Source organism: Uranotaenia lowii, chromosome 2, assembly GCF_029784155.1.
Source record: "Uranotaenia lowii strain MFRU-FL chromosome 2, ASM2978415v1, whole genome shotgun sequence".
Taxonomy (NCBI): Eukaryota; Metazoa; Arthropoda; class Insecta; order Diptera; family Culicidae; genus Uranotaenia; species Uranotaenia lowii.
This window is the reverse complement of record NC_073692.1, coordinates 207,155,714-207,174,514: the sequence shown is the minus strand read 5'-3', so window position 1 is coordinate 207,174,514 and position 18,801 is coordinate 207,155,714. Positions and strand designations below refer to the sequence as shown.

At 37.5% G+C, this 18,801-nt stretch overlaps 1 protein-coding gene across 1 annotated transcript; it reads left to right on the top strand.

Moving 5' to 3' along the window:
* Positions 1-404: 404 nt before the first annotated feature.
* LOC129745794 (ATP-binding cassette sub-family G member 1-like) lies at positions 405-18,557 on the top strand. Its single transcript, XM_055739139.1, has 7 exons — positions 405-643; positions 703-817; positions 879-1,456; positions 1,515-1,723; positions 1,788-1,956; positions 17,845-17,945; positions 18,037-18,557. Exons 1-7 carry the CDS (start codon positions 580-582, stop codon positions 18,532-18,534), a joined length of 1,734 nt encoding a protein of 577 aa, XP_055595114.1. The 5' UTR covers positions 405-579; the 3' UTR covers positions 18,535-18,557.
* The last annotated feature ends 244 nt before the right edge of the window (positions 18,558-18,801 follow it).

The following is an 18,801-nucleotide window of genomic DNA, read 5'->3' as shown; positions in this document are numbered from 1 at the left end:
ACTTTTAAGTAAAATTTAAGGCACTTCCCAGTTTTCAGCGTTTTATTTTGCATCAGGTAGATTTCAATGCAGGGCACATTATACATTTTTTTTCATTCAATAGCGATCCTCGACACCCCCTAAGAACTTTGAACCATGAGAGATCAAAGTTCCAATACAACAATTACTAAATGAGTTTACGGTTGCCTTAGGCATAAAATGGTACTTGTCGTGCAACGTGTAATTTCTATTCAAATTTCCACGCCGTCGCCTACACAAGAGGCGTGACTAATAACAGTCGTCTCACTGAACGTTCTTCTTCAACCGATCAATAAGTATTGCATTGAAGTACTAGACCCTACGATGACCTGACTCACTAAAACTGGGCTAGTAGGTATTTTCAAAATGATAATGACTTTCGACTCGAATTCTGAACCATGTGCATGTGTACGTCGTTTGTAGTTCTTATCACCCCGAATGCGGAAAATGAGACGGGTTAGAACACACTGATTTAATTTGTGCTCAGTACGGAACTAAACTTCTAATCACGCGGACGCGGACGGCGAGTCAGCAACTTTTTTTTTGAGTCAGGATAAGACGATGGAAGAATCGGATAATTTTACGCTTTCGTTCCACGATCTTTGTTATCACAGTTCGAAAAATGGTAACTAATCATAAAAAAATATTTGGAAGGATTATTGCAGCTTTTGTTATCATTTCAAGGTGAACAAATTCTGACAAATGTTTCCGGATCCTTCACATCCGGGAGGCTGACCTGTATTTTGGGACCGTCTGGTGCAGGAAAATCAAGCCTTTTGAACGTGTTGAGCGGCCATCGGTGTGATTATATTGTCAGGGGTTATTCATCCTTTTCACTAAACCTTATCAATTTGATTCAGGAAGGTTGGTGTCACCGGTCAATTGAGGCTCAACGGAGTTCCGGTTACTTCAAAACAACAACGGAAGCTGATCTCTTACACCCCTCAGGAAGCATGTCTCTGGATGAACTTGACGGTCGAAGAAAGTATGGCCTTTGCCGCCGATTTTAAACTGTCCCCGAAAATTTCCAAGCCCGAAAAGCAGCAGATCTGTCGGGAACTTCTCGAAGTTATCGGGCTCGAAAAGTGTTGCCAAACTTTGGTGAAGAATCTCTCGGGAGGCGAATTGAAGCGCCTATCCATCGGCGTGGAATTGGTCTCGGATCCCAAGGTGCTACTGCTGGACGAACCGACCAGTGGACTTGATACGGTTTCTTCTTATCAAGTGCTAAGCTACGTTCAACGGCTAACCACGCAGCAAAATCGTGCGATCATTTGCGTGATCCATCAACCTGGATCGAAGCTTTTGCAGTTATTCCAGGATATGTTTATTCTGACAAGAGGAAGAGAACTCTACTGTGGGCCACTGGATCAAATGATTGAAACATTCAAGACAGCCCAGCTCGAATGTCCGTTATCGCACAATCCTGCTGACTTTGGTAGGCTCCAGGTATTAAACTTTGCTGAATAAATTTATTCATCAAAACTTAATTCCAGCACTGGAAGTGGCCAGTTTAGATTTTGAAGATGAACGGCTGCAGATGCTAATGGAATTGCAAAATAACAACAACAAAAGTTATTTCGTAGAAGCAATAGAGACATCTCGGGGAGCCATCATTGAAGAACAACAATCCTTTATGCTTAGTTCGTGGCAACAGCTTGGAGTTTTGCTGAGACGTTCCTTTCGGTGTGCCTTACGAGATTCGGTAAACGATTGGCATCTGAAGCAAATTAATTAGCATGATTCAAGATAAAGCGTGTCTTTTCCAGTACAACTTGAAGGCGCGAACGTTGGTGTGTATAGCGACAGCGCTCCTAGTGGGAGTAACATTTTATGACGTTGGGAGCAGTGCTGCCAAATTGCTGTCCAATACATCGATAATAGTGGTTATTATGTTTCTGATATACTTTGTGACGTTGTTTGCCGCAATTCTGACATGTGAGTATCTATAGTTTATCACAGCAGGAATATTTTAGGAAAAAATCAAAAAGACCTTTGGATGGTACACAAACTTGACAGATTTAATTTCTGGTTGTCCTACTTTAGACTCATTAAGAGATTTATTGAAAAACCCTAATTTATGTTTTGCAACGGGAAATAATATTTCGGAAAGTCAGTATGTGGATAAAGCATGGCGGGCACAATGACGGGGTAAATTTGACCTAAAACTTGCAAGAGTCAATCAGGCATTACTGATCATATAAAAGCAGTGGCAAAAAACTGTCATCTTAGTAATTAGAGGGAGCTTTACAAATAAAATTGAACAGCTTTCCGTTTTTGATGCCTACAGCTTATGATTACAAGCTTTCAATGATATAAACGGAAGAGTGTTCGATTCTGGATTAAAAACGCCCATCTTTACCATTCCCATTTTTCATTACGGGAATCTGGTAAAATGTCAGTTGATTTCCCAGGAATTCTCGCTTTCTGTGCAATGAGCGTTAAGTTGTGAAACTTTTCCGAACGTTTCTGAGCTGTTATTATTCTAGAGGTCAATCAATTTACTGTAGAATGAAAAAAATAGTAGTAAACGGTCACAAATAAAATTTCATTTGAAATGAATGTTGTGTGAAAGAATTTAATGTTTTTGTGATGCGGTCGATTACTTTTGTGACCTGAATTCAAGCAAGAGTTGGTCATTTTTGACTGCAGTACACATAACTTCAATTTTCTGTTTTCAAAAAAAAAAAAAAGAATGATGATGTCTGAGAACACTTTTTAAACGAAATAATTACCGTAATCCGAGGTAAGATTATTCAGTTTTTTTTTTCAATATTTTTCGATTATTTTTTCTGTTAAAAGGAATGTAGCATGTTTCATATTTTAAAACCAGTACTGGACTCCTATGAACATAAAACATTGTGGCAGAAATTTATTCGACTACTTTAAATTTAATTTAAAAATCGATTTTGTCTCTGTTCAGAATTTGATGGGTAACATTTATAAATCTCTATTTTGACGATTTTATCGAGTTTTATTGATCATAAAGGATACAAAACACCTTCATAATATTTACATTTGCTAGTTTATCAATTTATTCTTGCTTTTTAACGTTTGCTTTTGAAACCATGTATAATCATAAAAAGAACAATGATGCTGCATACATTTAGGGGCAAAATCGTAACAATGGCTAAATAGTTTAGCTTCAAAATCCAAATGAAATTTTACCTTCACACATTCTCCTAAGTCATAGGTGGCCAAACCGTGGCCCGCGGGCCACATTTGGACCGCGAATGCAAATTTGTGGCCCGCGGGGCTTTCACAAGTTTGAATATAATGAAGAAATCTCTATACTTATAAAACAGAGCAAGATCATAATATTTGTGAACCTTTGGTAGATTGAAAATTTAAATTGAAATCTTCGAATTTATTTCGAGCATTCAGTCTTTAAAATTTGAACAAACAAATGGAACACCACGAAATGTGATGGAATACCCATTTAAAGGAAAAATATCAATTTGGTCTCGAAGGCTTCAAAAACAAATTTGGATGAGGTGAAGTATTCCTTCACCAGGAAACCATAAAAAACGGCGATTTTCAGCACAAAGCCCCAAACATTGTAATTTTTTCGGAATTTTCCTACAAATGATAAAAATCCTATTAAGAATTTCAGAAATTTTTGAGTTTAACTTTAACTAAATTTGATGTAAACAAAGCTTCTTCAATGCATAAAAATGTTTTTCATCAGAATTTTTGAAAGTTTACAGCAAATTAATCACAGACGTGTCAAAGAACTGATTTGAACAAAATTCAGTTTAAAATCATCCAGGCTTTATTTTTTCTTTAAAAAGCATGAGAACATTTTTACGGCTGGTAAACGGTGGATAATGTGCAACACGAGACCCCATAGTGGTCATATCACCTCTTATTCACAACTCCTATCTCTACCTCCCCGCGGTGCCGGCTGGGGTGCGAGTAACCTAAGCGGAGATCGGGTACCCAACCCCGGTGGATGCTTTGGTCGCATGCAGACTGAGAAGGTGGCCGCACGCGTCTGTTCCCCAGGTCAGGGGCGGCGTGCAACAACAACCGAGCGTCTGTTCTCCAGGTCAGGGGCGGCTCAAACAGCGTCTGTCTTGCAGCAAGCGGCTGAATTTATGAAATGCGGCTCCCGCCAGCTAAGTCCAAGATGGCAGCCCCATCGCGGGATAGGGACTTTAGGCTAACAACCTACTGCTCCTGATACCTTGTATTGTTACAGAAACTGAGAGAAGAAATAACCGAATTGGAACTTTGGTAACGACTTTTAGCATGAAAACACGGACTAGAATTGGAACTTGGAATGTTTTGACCCTTGCCCAGCCAGGAAAGCTGGCTCAACTTGCTAGAGAAGCTAGCCGCCTCAAGCTAGAGATATTGGGACTGAGCGAAGTCCGTTGGCCTAACACTGGAGAACACAAGACACAGTCCGGGCAAGTACTGCTTTACTCTGGCATACGAGGAGAACATGCTACTCGGGAACGAGGAGTTGGTTTCCTGTTAAGCCCGCAGGCCCATGCGGCCCTCATAAGATGGGAACCGATAAACGAAAGAATAATCGTAGCCAGATTCAGAACACGGGTTAGAAACCTTACAATGGTCCAGTGTTATGCGCCAACTGACGTTGCCGATTTGCAGGAGAAAGAGCAGTTTTACAGTCAATTGAACAGCGTGGTTGAGAGAATTCCGAAGGGTGACATACAAATCCACTTAGACGACTTCAACGCAAAGATTGGCTCCGATAATCAGGACTTTGAGCGCATCATGGGGCGCCATGGTCTAGGACAGATGAGCGAAAACGGAGAGCTGTTTGTAGAATTTTGTGGCAATAACAACATGGTGATCGGTGGATCGCTCTTCCCCCATCGACCAGCACATAAGGTCACTTGGGTATCCCGAGATGGCCGAACAGAAAATCAAATTGACCACATCTGCATTAGTCGAAAATGGAGAAGGAGCCTTCTTGATGTCCGCAACAAACGAAGCGCAGACATTGCATCTGACCATCACCTCGTCCTTGGCGAGATACGACTGAGAGTTGCGCGTGCCCAACGGCGCGAGGAGAAAGTTGGGTGTCGATACGACGTCCGCCGGTTGGAGAATCCAGAGGTGAAAAGGGCATACGTTGAACAGCTAGAATCCCGAGCCTCGGAACTGCCGACAGACGGAACAGTCGAAGAACAGTGGTGTGGAATCAAGAATGCCTTTATCACGACGAGCCATGGTACTCTCGGTAAAGTTTGTGGAAGACGAAGTGAATGGATGTCGGATGAAACCTGGAGGATGATCGATGATCGGAGAAAGGCGAAAGTCGGAATTGAGCAGGCATGTACCGGGTCAGCCAAAGCAGCCGCCCGCTTACGATATGCGGAGCTGGAAAAGGCAGTTAAACGAGCTTGTAGACGAGACAAGAGAGCCTGGACAAACTCCCTAGCCGAAGAGGGAGAAAGAGCCGCCGCCATTGGAGATATCCGATTATTATATGATATTTCTCGCCGCCTTAGTGGTGCAAGGACTAATGCAAGAATGCCGCTGAAAAACCGAGCAGGTCAGCTGCTGACAGATCGAACAGATCAGCTCAAGCGTTGGACTGAGCATTTTGATCAACTTTTCCGAGTTACAAATAGCAATGGCCAACAGAACCCGCAGCTCGAGGCGCCCACAGTAAGTCGCATTAATGGCGTCAACTCGGAAGCGCCCACGCTGGCTGAAATAGAAGCGGCAATCAAGGACATGAAATCCAACAAAGCGCCTGGAATCGATTGCATTCCTGCTGAAATGCTCAAAGCCGACCCTGCCTTGTCAGCACAAATGTTGCACCGTCTTTTCGCTGACATTTGGGATACTGCAACATTCCCGGCCGACTGGATGCAGGGTATCCTCGTAAAGGTCCCAAAGAAAGGAGACCTAACAGAGTGCGGTAACTGGCGTGGCATAACTTTGATCTGTACAACCCTTAAAGTACTCTGCAAAGTGATCCTGAACAGGATCCAGGAGAAAATCGACGCTACACTCCGACGGCAACAAGCTGGATTCCGATCCGGACGATCATGTGTGGACCACATCACAACGCTACGAATAATACTGGAACAAATCAACGAATTCCAGGACTCTCTTCTGCTGGTGTTCGTTGATTTCGAAAAAGCATTTGACCGACTGAACCACGAAAACATCTGGGCTGCTCTTAGACGACGAGGGGTCCCAGAGAAACTAGTCCATCTCATCGAAGCACAGTACGAGGCATTTTCGTGCAAGGTCTTGCACGACGGTGTCTTGTCCGAACCAATCCCGGTAACTGCTGGAGTGAGACAAGGATGTATTTTGTCACCGCTGCTTTTTCTCATCGTAATGGATGAGATCTTGACTGGATCGATTGACTGTAGACCAAACCGAGGATTGCCGTGGAATCCTTCAACCATGGAGCAACTGAACGACCTTGACCTGGCAGACGATATTGTTTTGCTCGCCCAAACACAACAAGACATGCAGAGCAAACTCGACGACCTCACCGAAAGCTCCAAGGCAGCAGGTCTCAAAATCAATGTCGGAAAGACCAAGTCGATGGAAATCAATACAGAAAATCGTTCCAATTTCGTGGTAGCTGGACAACAGGTTGAGACAGTGGAGTGCTTCCAGTATCTTGGTAGCCAGATTACGCCTGATGGTGGTACCAAGAAGGACATCGAAACCCGGATCAGAAAAGCCCGATTTGCGTTTGCGAGTCTCCGAAACATCTGGCGGTCACGCCAGATCTCTCTACGAACTAAGATCCGAATCTTCAACTCAAACGTCAAATCCGTATTGCTGTACGGGTGTGAAACTTGGTGCACATATGCGGTGACGACGCGAAAACTGCAAGTTTTTGTAAATCGCTGCCTGCGGAGCATCATCCGCGCTTGGTGGCCTGGCAACTGGATCTCAAACGTTGAACTTCATCGCCGGTGTCATCAAAAGGGGCTAGAAATCGAGATTCGGGAACGTAAGTGGAGATGGATTGGGCACACGCTGCGAAGAGATGAAAACGAGATTTGCAGAGAGGCGCTTGACTGGAATCCAGATGGGCATCGAAGAAGAGGCAGGCCCAAAAGCTCGTGGCGGCGAAGTCTAGCCGCTGAAATCCGCACAGTTGACGAGAACCTTGGCTGGCAGCAAGTGAAGACGCTGGCTCCGGATCGCCAGCAGTGGAGATCTTTTATCTCAGCCCTATGCGCCGGTCAATCGGCGCTGGACCCTTAGGTAGGTAGGTTAGAACATTTTTACATCTTTGAAAAAAAATATTTTTACTCAAAGACTTGCATACGCATAGTTTTAAAGATTTTGATTTTGTATATCAAAAAGGAAACAAAATTTGTGAAAGAGTTATTTTTGATATTTTGATTCGTCGCCTTGCCTTATTTCAAGTTATCTGAAAGTTTTAAATTTTGTGAACTAATTGAAAAAACATTTTTTTATTTTTTTTTTGTTTCGATTATAGTCGTTTTAACATCTTCATGTCATTCGCGACTTATATCAACGATGAAGTTGGCGGACAAGTCATTGAAAAACTTATCCGGTACAACTGTGATCGATGTTTACTCTTGGGCTCGAACTCACGGACATCGGCTCAGAAAGCAACTGACTTGCTAACTGAGCTATATCACAAGCCCCTAGGAACATTTTTTTATGTTTTTAAAGATATTTACATGGCAGTACATACGAAGTCAAATCTTCAGTCAAGATAATTTTTGTTAAATAAAAGTTTGAGGGTGAATGATTTTTAATTAAAGCTTACGTTTATTCCATTTGATAAGATAATCTGATGAATAGTTTATTTCCTAATCGTCGCAAGCTATCCTGTTTTGTATTATATTAACTTTATGGAGTTTTAATACATTGATTAGCCACCACGGCTTTTGGAAGTAGTCTTTTCTTTGCGTTATACATTTTCGATTATTTTTAGCTATTTAGGGTTAATTGCCCTACTTTGGACCCTTTAAGCGGTGGTTTATATAAACCCATGTTTTTCTCATACATGGATGGGTGTTTTGTGGTTTTTAGAAAACTCATTCGTAGTTAATGGTCTTCTCTGTAAGTTTCAATGAAAATTTTCATATTTGGTTTTGCCGTTTTTGATAGATTCACAAAGATATGGATGCCCAAAATTTCCTACTTTGAACCCACTGTTACTATTTTGGTACTGGCCTTGTACCCTTCATTGGACCTAGATCTAAAATACCAGTAAAAAGTAAGATTTCTCGAAAAAAAATCAAAAATCTAATTAAATATTTTATTTTTGTAGGTCTACGAAAGGAACATCATGGCCGAAAGTGTCCTATATTTGGACCCTATACCTATTTTCCGGGTTTTCCAATGATTTTCAATTATCTTAAGGAAAATCGATAGTATAGTTTATATTCATCATAGCAATGGTAGTTTTCCTTTAAAATACGGCTTGGCCTATTAAATAATGTGAGTTATTCTTAATCTCTCTAATTTCTCTAAAGGTTTCCCACTAATTAAGCTGTCTGGTTTACCACTAAAGAGAAAGTTCTTTCTTTAAAACGATGAAAATTTTATTGGAATTACTTTTTATGGCAAAAAGCGGTATGGTAGGATAAAGGAAGAATAAAAGTTCATTATTTACATTCAGGCGTCTTGAATCTTTGCAAACAAAATTAATTATTTCCGATTTTCGGTATTTTAGGACCAAAGTAGGCTCTAGGCCCAAAGTAGGAGCACTCACCCTATGTACATTTAAGTACAACTCTGGGAAAGTTTTCAGGAGCCAATATTCTCTCTTTTATGGTATGACTCAAAAGAAGTCTAAAATTATTAAAATTTCAAAATAGAGCTGCGGATCTCATTTGCTCAAAACTCTTAAAATTTTTGCACCCCGTCGGGTAGCCTGCCTGTCTCCACGTTGCAAAGGACCGAGTAACCTTAACTACTCAACCAAGGTGAAAATGTGTAACAAGTTCAATCTTGACACGTACAGCAGTGATGGTGGTAGACCACTTTACAAGAGGAAAAGTTTCGCATATTGAATTAAACGTTGTGGAATTTCAAGTAGAACATCCGGCGGAGTTTTACGAGGAAATAGCTAAGATGTATGCATATTGAAAACTAATGTAATAAAACTCAGGAAAATCCTTATTTTTCATCGAGAAATCCGGGAAAATTTGGAAAAATCGCTAGCAATCCTAGATATCTCTTTTGATGTTTCGATTCAAGTCATTTTTCATGTTGAAATTAAGTAATAGTTATACCATGAGTCAATTTCCTTAAAGTTCTGGAATATTTTCATAACTTTAAATGCTTTTTCATAATTTAATTAAATACCGTAAACTGGGGGAACTTTGATCAGCATGAAATTTTTTCAGATAATCATCATTATGAAAGTAAATAGTTGAAATATCTGAAAACTGTTTACTGCGTTTGATAGTCTATATATTGAGTAACATATAAGCTAAATGTGGTTATTATTAGAAAATTTTTGATTTTGAGTACTTAAAATGTAATTTTAAAATCTTAAAATATCTGGTTTTTCGAAGGCTCACAAACAACCTCCTGATCAAATTTAAGCATTTAGGAGCAAATGGGTTGTTTTATGAGAAAGTTTAACTCTTCTTCATTTGCTAATGTTTAGTTTGAGTGTTATTATTGTTATGAGTCCCGTTTAGTAAAAATGGCTAAAACCCCATCAAATGGTTCAAATTGAAGAAAAAAAGAAAATGGGGGCAGTGCGAGGACCTAGGGAGTTGCAAAAAGGAAAAATTCCATTAGTTTTTTTAGGCCAATAGACATTGAGAAATGTTTATAATTTTTTTCCCTAGATGAATGCAGCAACATTGTCCATCTTTTGATAGTAAATGTTTTTTGAAAAAAAAACCTTTTAAAATCAGTTCAGTTCTAACAAAAATTACTGTTATTAATTTTATGCCTTCTGTGCTAAATGGCAATAACTTTGAAGATGTTGAGGTACGTAAAAACCATAGTGTTCAAAGTTACCCCGAAACTCGAAGTCTGGTTTTGTAACAAACATTTAATCATAACAACCAATGTCGTTTGAAGGTACTGCAGTCATTGATCACGTTTTAAACTCCTCACCTCAGTAAGTGTTTTAAAGTTTGTAGGTATTACGAAAATGCAATCCCTTCAAAAATATTTAAAAAACGAATGATAAAAGTGGTCAAAGTTTTCCAAGTTTAAGGTATCAGAAAAGGGGTAGGCTTAAAGCAGCACGTTAAAACGTCCAAACAAACGGGAAAATTGTGCCTAGCCTTTTTTTTCACAGATTTCATCATATACCTGAGAAACCTGAAAACCATAAAAGGATTAGAAAATAAACAAATATTCAGGGCATAATGCCGATCCAGTTAGGGATTTTGAAGCATTGAAGCTTATAACCACATTGGGTGAAAAATGATAGATTGTTATTTTAGTTTAAATTCTTTGAATTAGATACACTTATAACAGGATAGGCGAGAGTACCTAAAAGCTTCCTAGCAAACGAAAAACAGGCATATATGAGCTGAAATGAATCATACATTTTTGATTCACAGCTACAAAATTCAGGAGGTTTGAGTTTACAATGATCAGAAAATGTTTTAACCAGGATGCTACAATGAGGGCTAATAAACGATTTTATAATGGCAAAGTTGGCATTCAGCCTAACCACATAGGGATTTTTAAGCAATAAAGCTTTTAATTATAATATTGGAAATAAGGACTTTTATTAACCTAACTTGTTAAATTCTGACATACATTAAGGAAATGTAGTCGGGCAAAAGAGGGACATGTACACACTATGTGGAAGGTAAATATAGGTACAATAGTACCTCTTAATCATAGCTTAACCATACAGGATATTCAGAAAACAAAGTTTTGTATTTATATATTTTTATTTAACTGACCAGTTAGCGCTCTGGTTAGACGACTACAATGAGTTTCTGTGACGACAAATTTCGAAACAAGCGATATTAACACTCCACGAAGCTGTAGCAGTGAATTCCAGAACCAGGATTGACGTATGATATCGAAATATCAGAGTGCGACATTAGAGGAGCTTTGACTCTTCTTAACACTATAACTATTCTAAAGCTAAGGGAATATGTGTCAGTACAAGAGTAGTGACATGTGTATATTAGGTGGAACAGATATGACTGTCGACATGCGATACAAGTTTTGATCAAAAGCTTGATTTAATGGGAATTTTAAAGCCTTTTGGTAACCTAAAAGAAATTTTTTTTAACATTTTTTCCATGGAAACGATATTTGTACGGCTTGAATGATTGAATAACCATGACGCAATTTTAAAAATAAAAAATCTTTAAATGACATTTACCTCCACAAAATTCTGTTACCAATCCAAAGATAGAAGGGACTGAACACTTGTCCATTATAAGGAAAATACACTAATTTTGCGCTTGATGTAACAGATATAACTGATGTAATTTAGATCATATTTTTCTATGATTTCAAATCGGTTAATATTAACAGATAGCCAAAAGCAATGGGACCGTAAGCGATGCGTTTGCGATTCACATTTGAACACTTGTGATTTTATTGAACAGAGTTACTAGGAGAGCAAAGAGATCAGTTAAATGAAAAATCAAATTCCAAATTGGCAAAACAAGAAAATATGGAAGAATAATGATTGTGCAAATGCATGTACTACATATGCACCATTGGCACTCTTCTAGAGAGAAAATACGTACAAAAGTTCAAAAATACTAGCAAGAATTTAAAACTGAATCAGATTCAAAACATTTCATTCCAATGTTTTGAACTTTAAAAACATCTGAACTCTGCATGCAATAATTGACCTTGACCTATTTTCTCCCCCTCCCAGATACAGCCTCATTGATTTCCAATAGACAGAAATATGAGATAAACGTATCTGGGAAGTACTGGATAAGTCGCCTCGTACGACATGAACCAGTATCCCAGTGGCAGTATTCTTTAGGCTGCTACCACACAGCCATACTCAAAAAGGAATGAAAAAAGTGGTCAAAGTTTTCCAAGTTTACGGTATGTTTAAAACATATTTGAATGATAGTAGAAAAAAGTGTAGACACATTTCTAAAATTTGGCCCGCCACCTGAAAATGTTGGCCACTCATCTCCTAGGCCCTCCCACTATTTCCATTTTAATTTTTTTCTTCAAAGTTAACCATTTGATAGGGTTCCTATCGATTTTTTCCAATTAATACGGGCGTAATCTTGGAAAATGTCCTTATTTTATAAAAATAAAATTATCATTAAACGACTATGAAAATAGCACTATAACTATGCATATACAATGAAAAAAAAGTTGCTTTTTCACATTCAACAACACGTTTGTTATATGCTTTTTGGTATCATCAAGAGAGCTGTTTGTTTGTGAGCCTTGGAAAAATTAGATGTTTTAAGATTTTGAAATAAAAGAAAAAAATATATAAAATACAAACCAAATTTTGCCTTTTTGATACTCAATTAACAGGCTTTCAAATGTTAAAAACAGTTTTCAAAACTTCAAACTATAGACAGGGTTATTGATGATAATGTGGAAAAATTTATTGTTGGTCAAAGTAACCCCGTTTTACGATACCCACAATTTGAAATACGTTGCATTCTATATCAACAACAAATAACAATGTTATGCCTCTTTAAAGTTGTGACGTGAGTTCACTCAGTTTAAACAGAACCGCTTTGTGAACTGAATTCACGTCACGTAATTTCAAGCTTTTCTTCAAATTTTGTTTGCACTCTTGAAATCTTTATTTTCAGTATCTTATCTTCAGTATCAATAATTTGATTTTTATAAATTATGAATTATCAAAAGATGATCTATTTTCATCTTGTTAGAAAATTTAAAAGTTTCCCCGTAAAATTCAAAACTTTCCATTTTTCTGACGGGCATTCACTCATTTGCGACTGATTTGATAGCTTTTAAAACAACTCCATTGAATACAAAAAATCTTACAATTAATCAATTATATTCCATATACAAATATATGGAATAATTGGGGGAGTGTAGGGTATCATGGCCTATTTTTTTTCTTTGCTTCATAGCTTCTTCATTATAAAAGACTAGCTGATCCCATACGAACTCCGTTTCGCTTTCAACTTGGAATATGTCATGAACAGTTTGTATGAAAGTCAATTTCCAAGCATTTTCCAAGCATTTTCCAGATGCACTTCCGAATTCATTGTTCAGTAATAATCGCAAAACTATTGGACGATCACTTTTTCTGTCGTCTGCTACTAAATTTGAATTCAGGAATCAATTGACTGTGCCAAAAAACCCCGTGTATAAATTTTGACTCGACAGTTGCATAACAACGCATTTGTTGCCAAAAAGTTTAACTCCTAACGGTGGCCTCTTGTACAATCTTTGATATCTGAAATAGATTGCCCTTCCCTCAAAACCCTCGTGTGGAAATTTTCAAAGCAATCCATTGCATAATAACGTCAATATTGCTAAAAACGGTGAAAAATTAATTAATATGGACGACCCCTTTTGTCGACCCCTGCCAAAACATTGGACATCTGAAATCGATTGCCCTTCCCTGAAAACTACCGTGTGCAAATTTTCATCAAAATCCGATGTCAAATAACGACGAAATTTTAAAAATATTGGAAGTTTAATATGGGCGACCCTCTTCGCCGGCCCCTTACACTGAATTTAATACCTGAAATTCATTGCTCATCCTTCAAAACTCTTGTGTACAAATTTTCATCTGAACCCGATGTATAATAACGACAATATCGCATTAACAGTGAATAGGTAATATGGACGACCCCTTTGGCCGACCCCTGATTTTAGTTTGGATAAGTAAAATCAGTTGGTTGTCCCTTATAACTGCTATGTGCAAATTTTTATCTCAATCCGATGTATAAAAACGACAATATCACGAAGATACTGAAAATTTAATATGGACGACCCCTTTTGCCGACCCCTTACACTAAATTTGATACCTCACATCGATTGCACGTCGCTCAAAACGATCGTGTACCAATTTTCATCTGAATACGATGTAAAATAACGTCAATATCGCAAAAACAGCGAACAGTTAATTTGGACGACCCCTTTGGCTGACCCCTTACGCAAAATTTAACACCTGAAATCAATTGCTCGTCTTTTAAAACATCCATGTGCAAATTTTCAACACAATCCGACGATAAGTAACGTCAATATCGCGAAAACAATATTTGTGTTGTATGGACGACCCCCTTCAAAAGGGGTCATTCGAAAATCCGAAAATATTTTTCATCTTTACTGGTCCTAATGAGCATCCATGCCAAATTTCAGACCTCTAGCTCTTAAGACGGCTGAGTCTATAGAGGACAAACAAACAAACAAACAAACAAACAAACAAACAAACAAACAAGCATACAGAAATTGCTTTTTATATATATAGATAAATAGAAAAAAAATCAAATGGAAGGTTTTCTACATTTTTGAAGTATTATTAGGCAATGTTTTAATTTTTTAAATAAATTCATTTCCCTGAGTTCTGTCTGATTTTAAAAAAAGTTTTTTTTTTTATTTTCATAAATGGTGGGGAATTGTTGACCACAAAATCCAAATTGACTATGTTCCAGCGTATACCAATACGTTCCATTATAGAAAGTTACAGAATATTCCATTACTATTTAGCATGTTCTACCATAGAAGGTTCCAGAATGTTCCATTCCATATCATTGTATTTTCTGATGTTTTTAGAAAGTTATTATAATTCCTTAGAAGAATCTAGAATAGTCTATACTTAATTCAGTGGTATAATTCCGTAGTTTCCAGAACATTCCATTATCATATAAATACAGAGTCTAATAATTTGTGAGTTAGTATTGATTCAAGTTTCTAAGTTGTAAGTTCAAGTAGAGCGAAGTTTAAATAAAGTTGTGGTGGAGTAGAGCTAGAATCGTTTTAATATATAATCTTTGTATACATTGAATCATTGGGATCAACATGTGACCCGTTAAGATGTAACCAAATAAACAAATAAACCTTATAATTATTGTCAATTGACGGTTTATAAAGTAAATCAATCTAAGCGCCCATATCTAGTTATGTTTATACAAAATAATGTTTCAATAAAAAAAAATCTTTAAGAAGATTAAAAATTTATGTTAAATTAGGTTATTGTATCTAACCGTGTAAATATTAACGCTCAGGTAAGCCAGATTGCACGTTTTTTCCGGATTTGCCGCATTTTTAATATAAAATTTTGAAAAAGTCCGGTCCGGTCCTGTTTCCCGGATTTCATTAATAATAGCCTGAATTTTGCCCGGATTTATTAGCTTTATTTACCAAATCAAACGAAAAAAAAACTAATTGTTTTGTAATTTTTTTTTTTATTCTTGCGTCCAAAACGATATTTTTTAAGCAATTCTTAAAAAAATAGTCTTGAAATATTCTTGGAAACCCAAAATATGATTTAAAATACAGCTCGTCAGCTTTGATGAAAAAATTTTTTTTTCAAGTTTTGTTTCTTGATTTTTGTAAAGTATTTCCTGAGCTTCGACCTGATTTGCCCGGATTTTTGGTCGGAATTTTGTGAAATCAATTGCCCGGATTTTGCCAGGTTTTTAGTTAAAATAGCCCAGATTTAACCGACCCGTATACGTGCTAAAAAAAAGCAACCTTAAACCTGACCTCAGACCTGACCTGAAAAATCGTCAAAATATCGCTATAAAATTTGGGAGAAGGTTACCCAGATTATTTTCCACTAGACTGTTATACAATTCAAAACCGCTTCCTCTAGAAATGCTTAATAAATTTGATACGTTATATTTTAAACGTTTTCTTTATAAAATCTCTAAAAATCTCCTTAAGTCAAACCTAGAAATTATTTATATTAACAACATCCATGCTAGGAATACGAGAAGCGCTGGAAACGTGATTTTTTATTGCTAGATCAAGAACACAATTTGCATAAAACACAAAAAAAAAGAAATGATAATTCAAATCGAATATTAAGACATTTTCAATAATCATCGTAAACAAGTTGATTGATTGATTGATTGATTGATTGTTTGATTAGAGAGACTTTAAACTTAAAAGCATAAACAAGTTGGTATTGAATGATTTTAATCATTTATTTACGACAAGCTTTGCCCAAAAGTAGTTGAGTCGGATAACGGTATAGTCAATTCGTAAATATGTCTGCAAAAAGCTGGGAATATGCTAGTTCGACATTTACGATTTGAGTGAACTGATTTACGATAAATGGGCAGTCCATCGATTTAAACTCTATCCGATCTTTCCCTTTCTTTCTATGACTGGTTCGTAAAAAGAAAATCTCACCTATAGAGCTATAGCGTGGATCATACCAACTGATGAGTTGGCATCGTGGTGAGATACCGGACTGCAAAATCGTTTATTTTGCACTTTGTGGGGCTTGTCATTGTAGATATATCGCCTCCACTTTTGTAGCTATATGCTATTTTGGTAAGTTTAATACAATCTTTTCATCTGGTATAATTGTTTGAATAATTCTGTTGTTCCTGCGATATACCTCCTTAAATATTTGCTGGGCAGCTTAGTACATCGTGGAATGAATTTATTTAATTCACTTCCGTTGACAATAAAGAATTCAGGAATATAGACACATTCAAGAAAAATCTGGAATCTCTTCTCTTCAACTCACCTTAAGAAAACTCAGCTTAGAGGCATCTACCTGCCTTGTCGAAGCCTTACAGTATAAAGATAGTTTGGTTAATCCGAGGGGCTCGATGTCTCTTTGCTTCGCCGTAACAAAATTAATTATATGCATAGCACTCCCAAGACAATCACAAAAGCAAAGCAACGTAGGCGCGGCAAAACCTACTTACAAGGACTCTTGGGAGCAAAAAGCATAGCAAATTATCCTCTAGCTTTACATTCTTAACATCCTACCATTCCCTACCCTACCCAATCCTACACCTGTTGCAAAGCAGAAATATGAACACCACCAGCCGGTCATCCACTTCCGCACTGTTATTCACGTGCACATCCGTAAATCTCCGATTTGAGCAGTTGACAACAGTCTTCAGACTCATCCAACTGCTAGAAAACAGTTAATAAATAAATAAATTAATAAATATAAAAACATCTTACAACAAATTTTTACATTTTTTCGCAATATTTCTATCATATTGCTTTGTTACTTCAAGAAGCAATAAAGCATTAAAAAAAACAAGCTTAAAAGTTTACAGCTCAACAGTTTCAAATTTTCTTCGAAATTTTATTAAGATGACGTGGAATATTGAAGAGCACATCAATTCATACATATGTTGAAACTTTGATCATTTCTATTTAATCCACTACCCGATCTTTCGAATAGTCATATCGATTCAAACTTATTTTTATAATTTATGGACCCCTTCAAATCTTTAAGCTTTTCCAAAAATTCCAAGTTGCACTTTGTGTCCTCTGGAAGCCACTTTAAAAACCATTGTAACCGGAATTCAAATTTTTTTACCTTTTCTTTAACTTTGTATTTAACTTTCTTTGTGTTCTCAATAAACTTAATTCTCATTTGTTTTTCTTTTTTTACTCTAGGTCTACGAAAAAAAAAAATTTTTTTTTGAGAATCCAAAACTTAAGTTTGTTAAGTTTGACAAATTTGAGAGGGCTGAATCCAAATAGTTTTGCGTTTAATTATGCTGTTAAATTAATTGAAATCTGTTCTAATAATTTGTAGGTACCATTTTTGTCAAACTGCACTGTACTACTACGTTTTATTGAGATATATAAATTGAAGTTTTGAAATAAATGATGAACATAACATGGAACCTTGTTTTTGCAAGAAATTCTTTAAAAAAAACTAAATGATAATGCGTTTAAAGGGTAACAAACTTAAAAGATGAAATCGATGTTTATGTACCTATGTATATTTTACAGATCCCCTCGAGTCAGCAGCCTTCATTCGGGAGCACAAAAACAACTGGTACGCACTGACGCCTTACTACATCTCGAAACTGCTCGTCGAAATGCCCTCATTGGTAAGTCAGTGCACGAATTTTCGCCAATTAACAACACATACTGATAGAACGCTCACTGACATCGGACCGCTTTCTCTCGCCCCCAATCTAGATTTTCTCCACGTCAGCAGCCATCTTTATCATCTACTATCTAACCTCGCAACCGTTGGATTGGTACCGAGTTCTAGCCATCTGGGCAACGGCCATCCTTTCCGGTTGGATAACGCTGGTCCTCGGCTTGGCCCTGGGAGCACTTTTCCCCGTCAATGAGGCCATCCTGCACGCCATTCTCGTGATTATTCTGACCACTTTGTTTTCCGGATTCTTCATCGTGTTGGACCAAATGGCCTGGTACATGAAGCCGCTGTCCTATCTTTCCTTTGTCCGGTACAGCTTCGAATCGGCGGTTCACATCTTCTATGGCTTCGGACGCCAGAGTGTCCCCTGCCCGGAAACGTTCTGCTATTTCACTCTAAAGAAATTCCTTAAACTGGTAGCCATGCCAGAACTTGCCTGGGGCTACGATATTCTAGGATTAGTCGTCTGGGGTCTGGCCATGCAAATCTTGCTTTACGTTAGCCTACTGAAGCGAATCAAACAGGACGTGTAGCGATAATTTGAACGTCAACAGTGCGTGCATCTTGCATCTTCAATCGTCAACCGATGACTGTCCCTCGTGTTTGCAAAAGTAGGTAGTAATCACACACTTTCCTGGATTAGATTGGGACACTCATGGGGGCAACAACATTCAGAAGGAACTAATCTGAAATCATGATGACTTTGATCATAAATTCCGTAATTTTTTTTTCTAGCGGCCTACCTCACTCCTCCATACCAAAAGGCTACATTGAGCCCCTGGTAAAAAGAACCCTACATG

Bases quoted from the DNA above. Each gene is read 5' to 3' on its own strand.
- LOC129745794 (XM_055739139.1), top strand. From the start codon at position 580: ATGGAAGAATCGGATAATTTTACGCTTTCGTTCCACGATCTTTGTTAT. The intron at 644-702 runs GTAACTAATCAT...TATCATTTCAAG, and splicing joins TTATCACAGTTCGAAAAATG to GTGAACAAATTCTGACAAAT. The intron at 818-878 runs GTGTGATTATAT...AATTTGATTCAG, and splicing joins AACGTGTTGAGCGGCCATCG to GAAGGTTGGTGTCACCGGTC.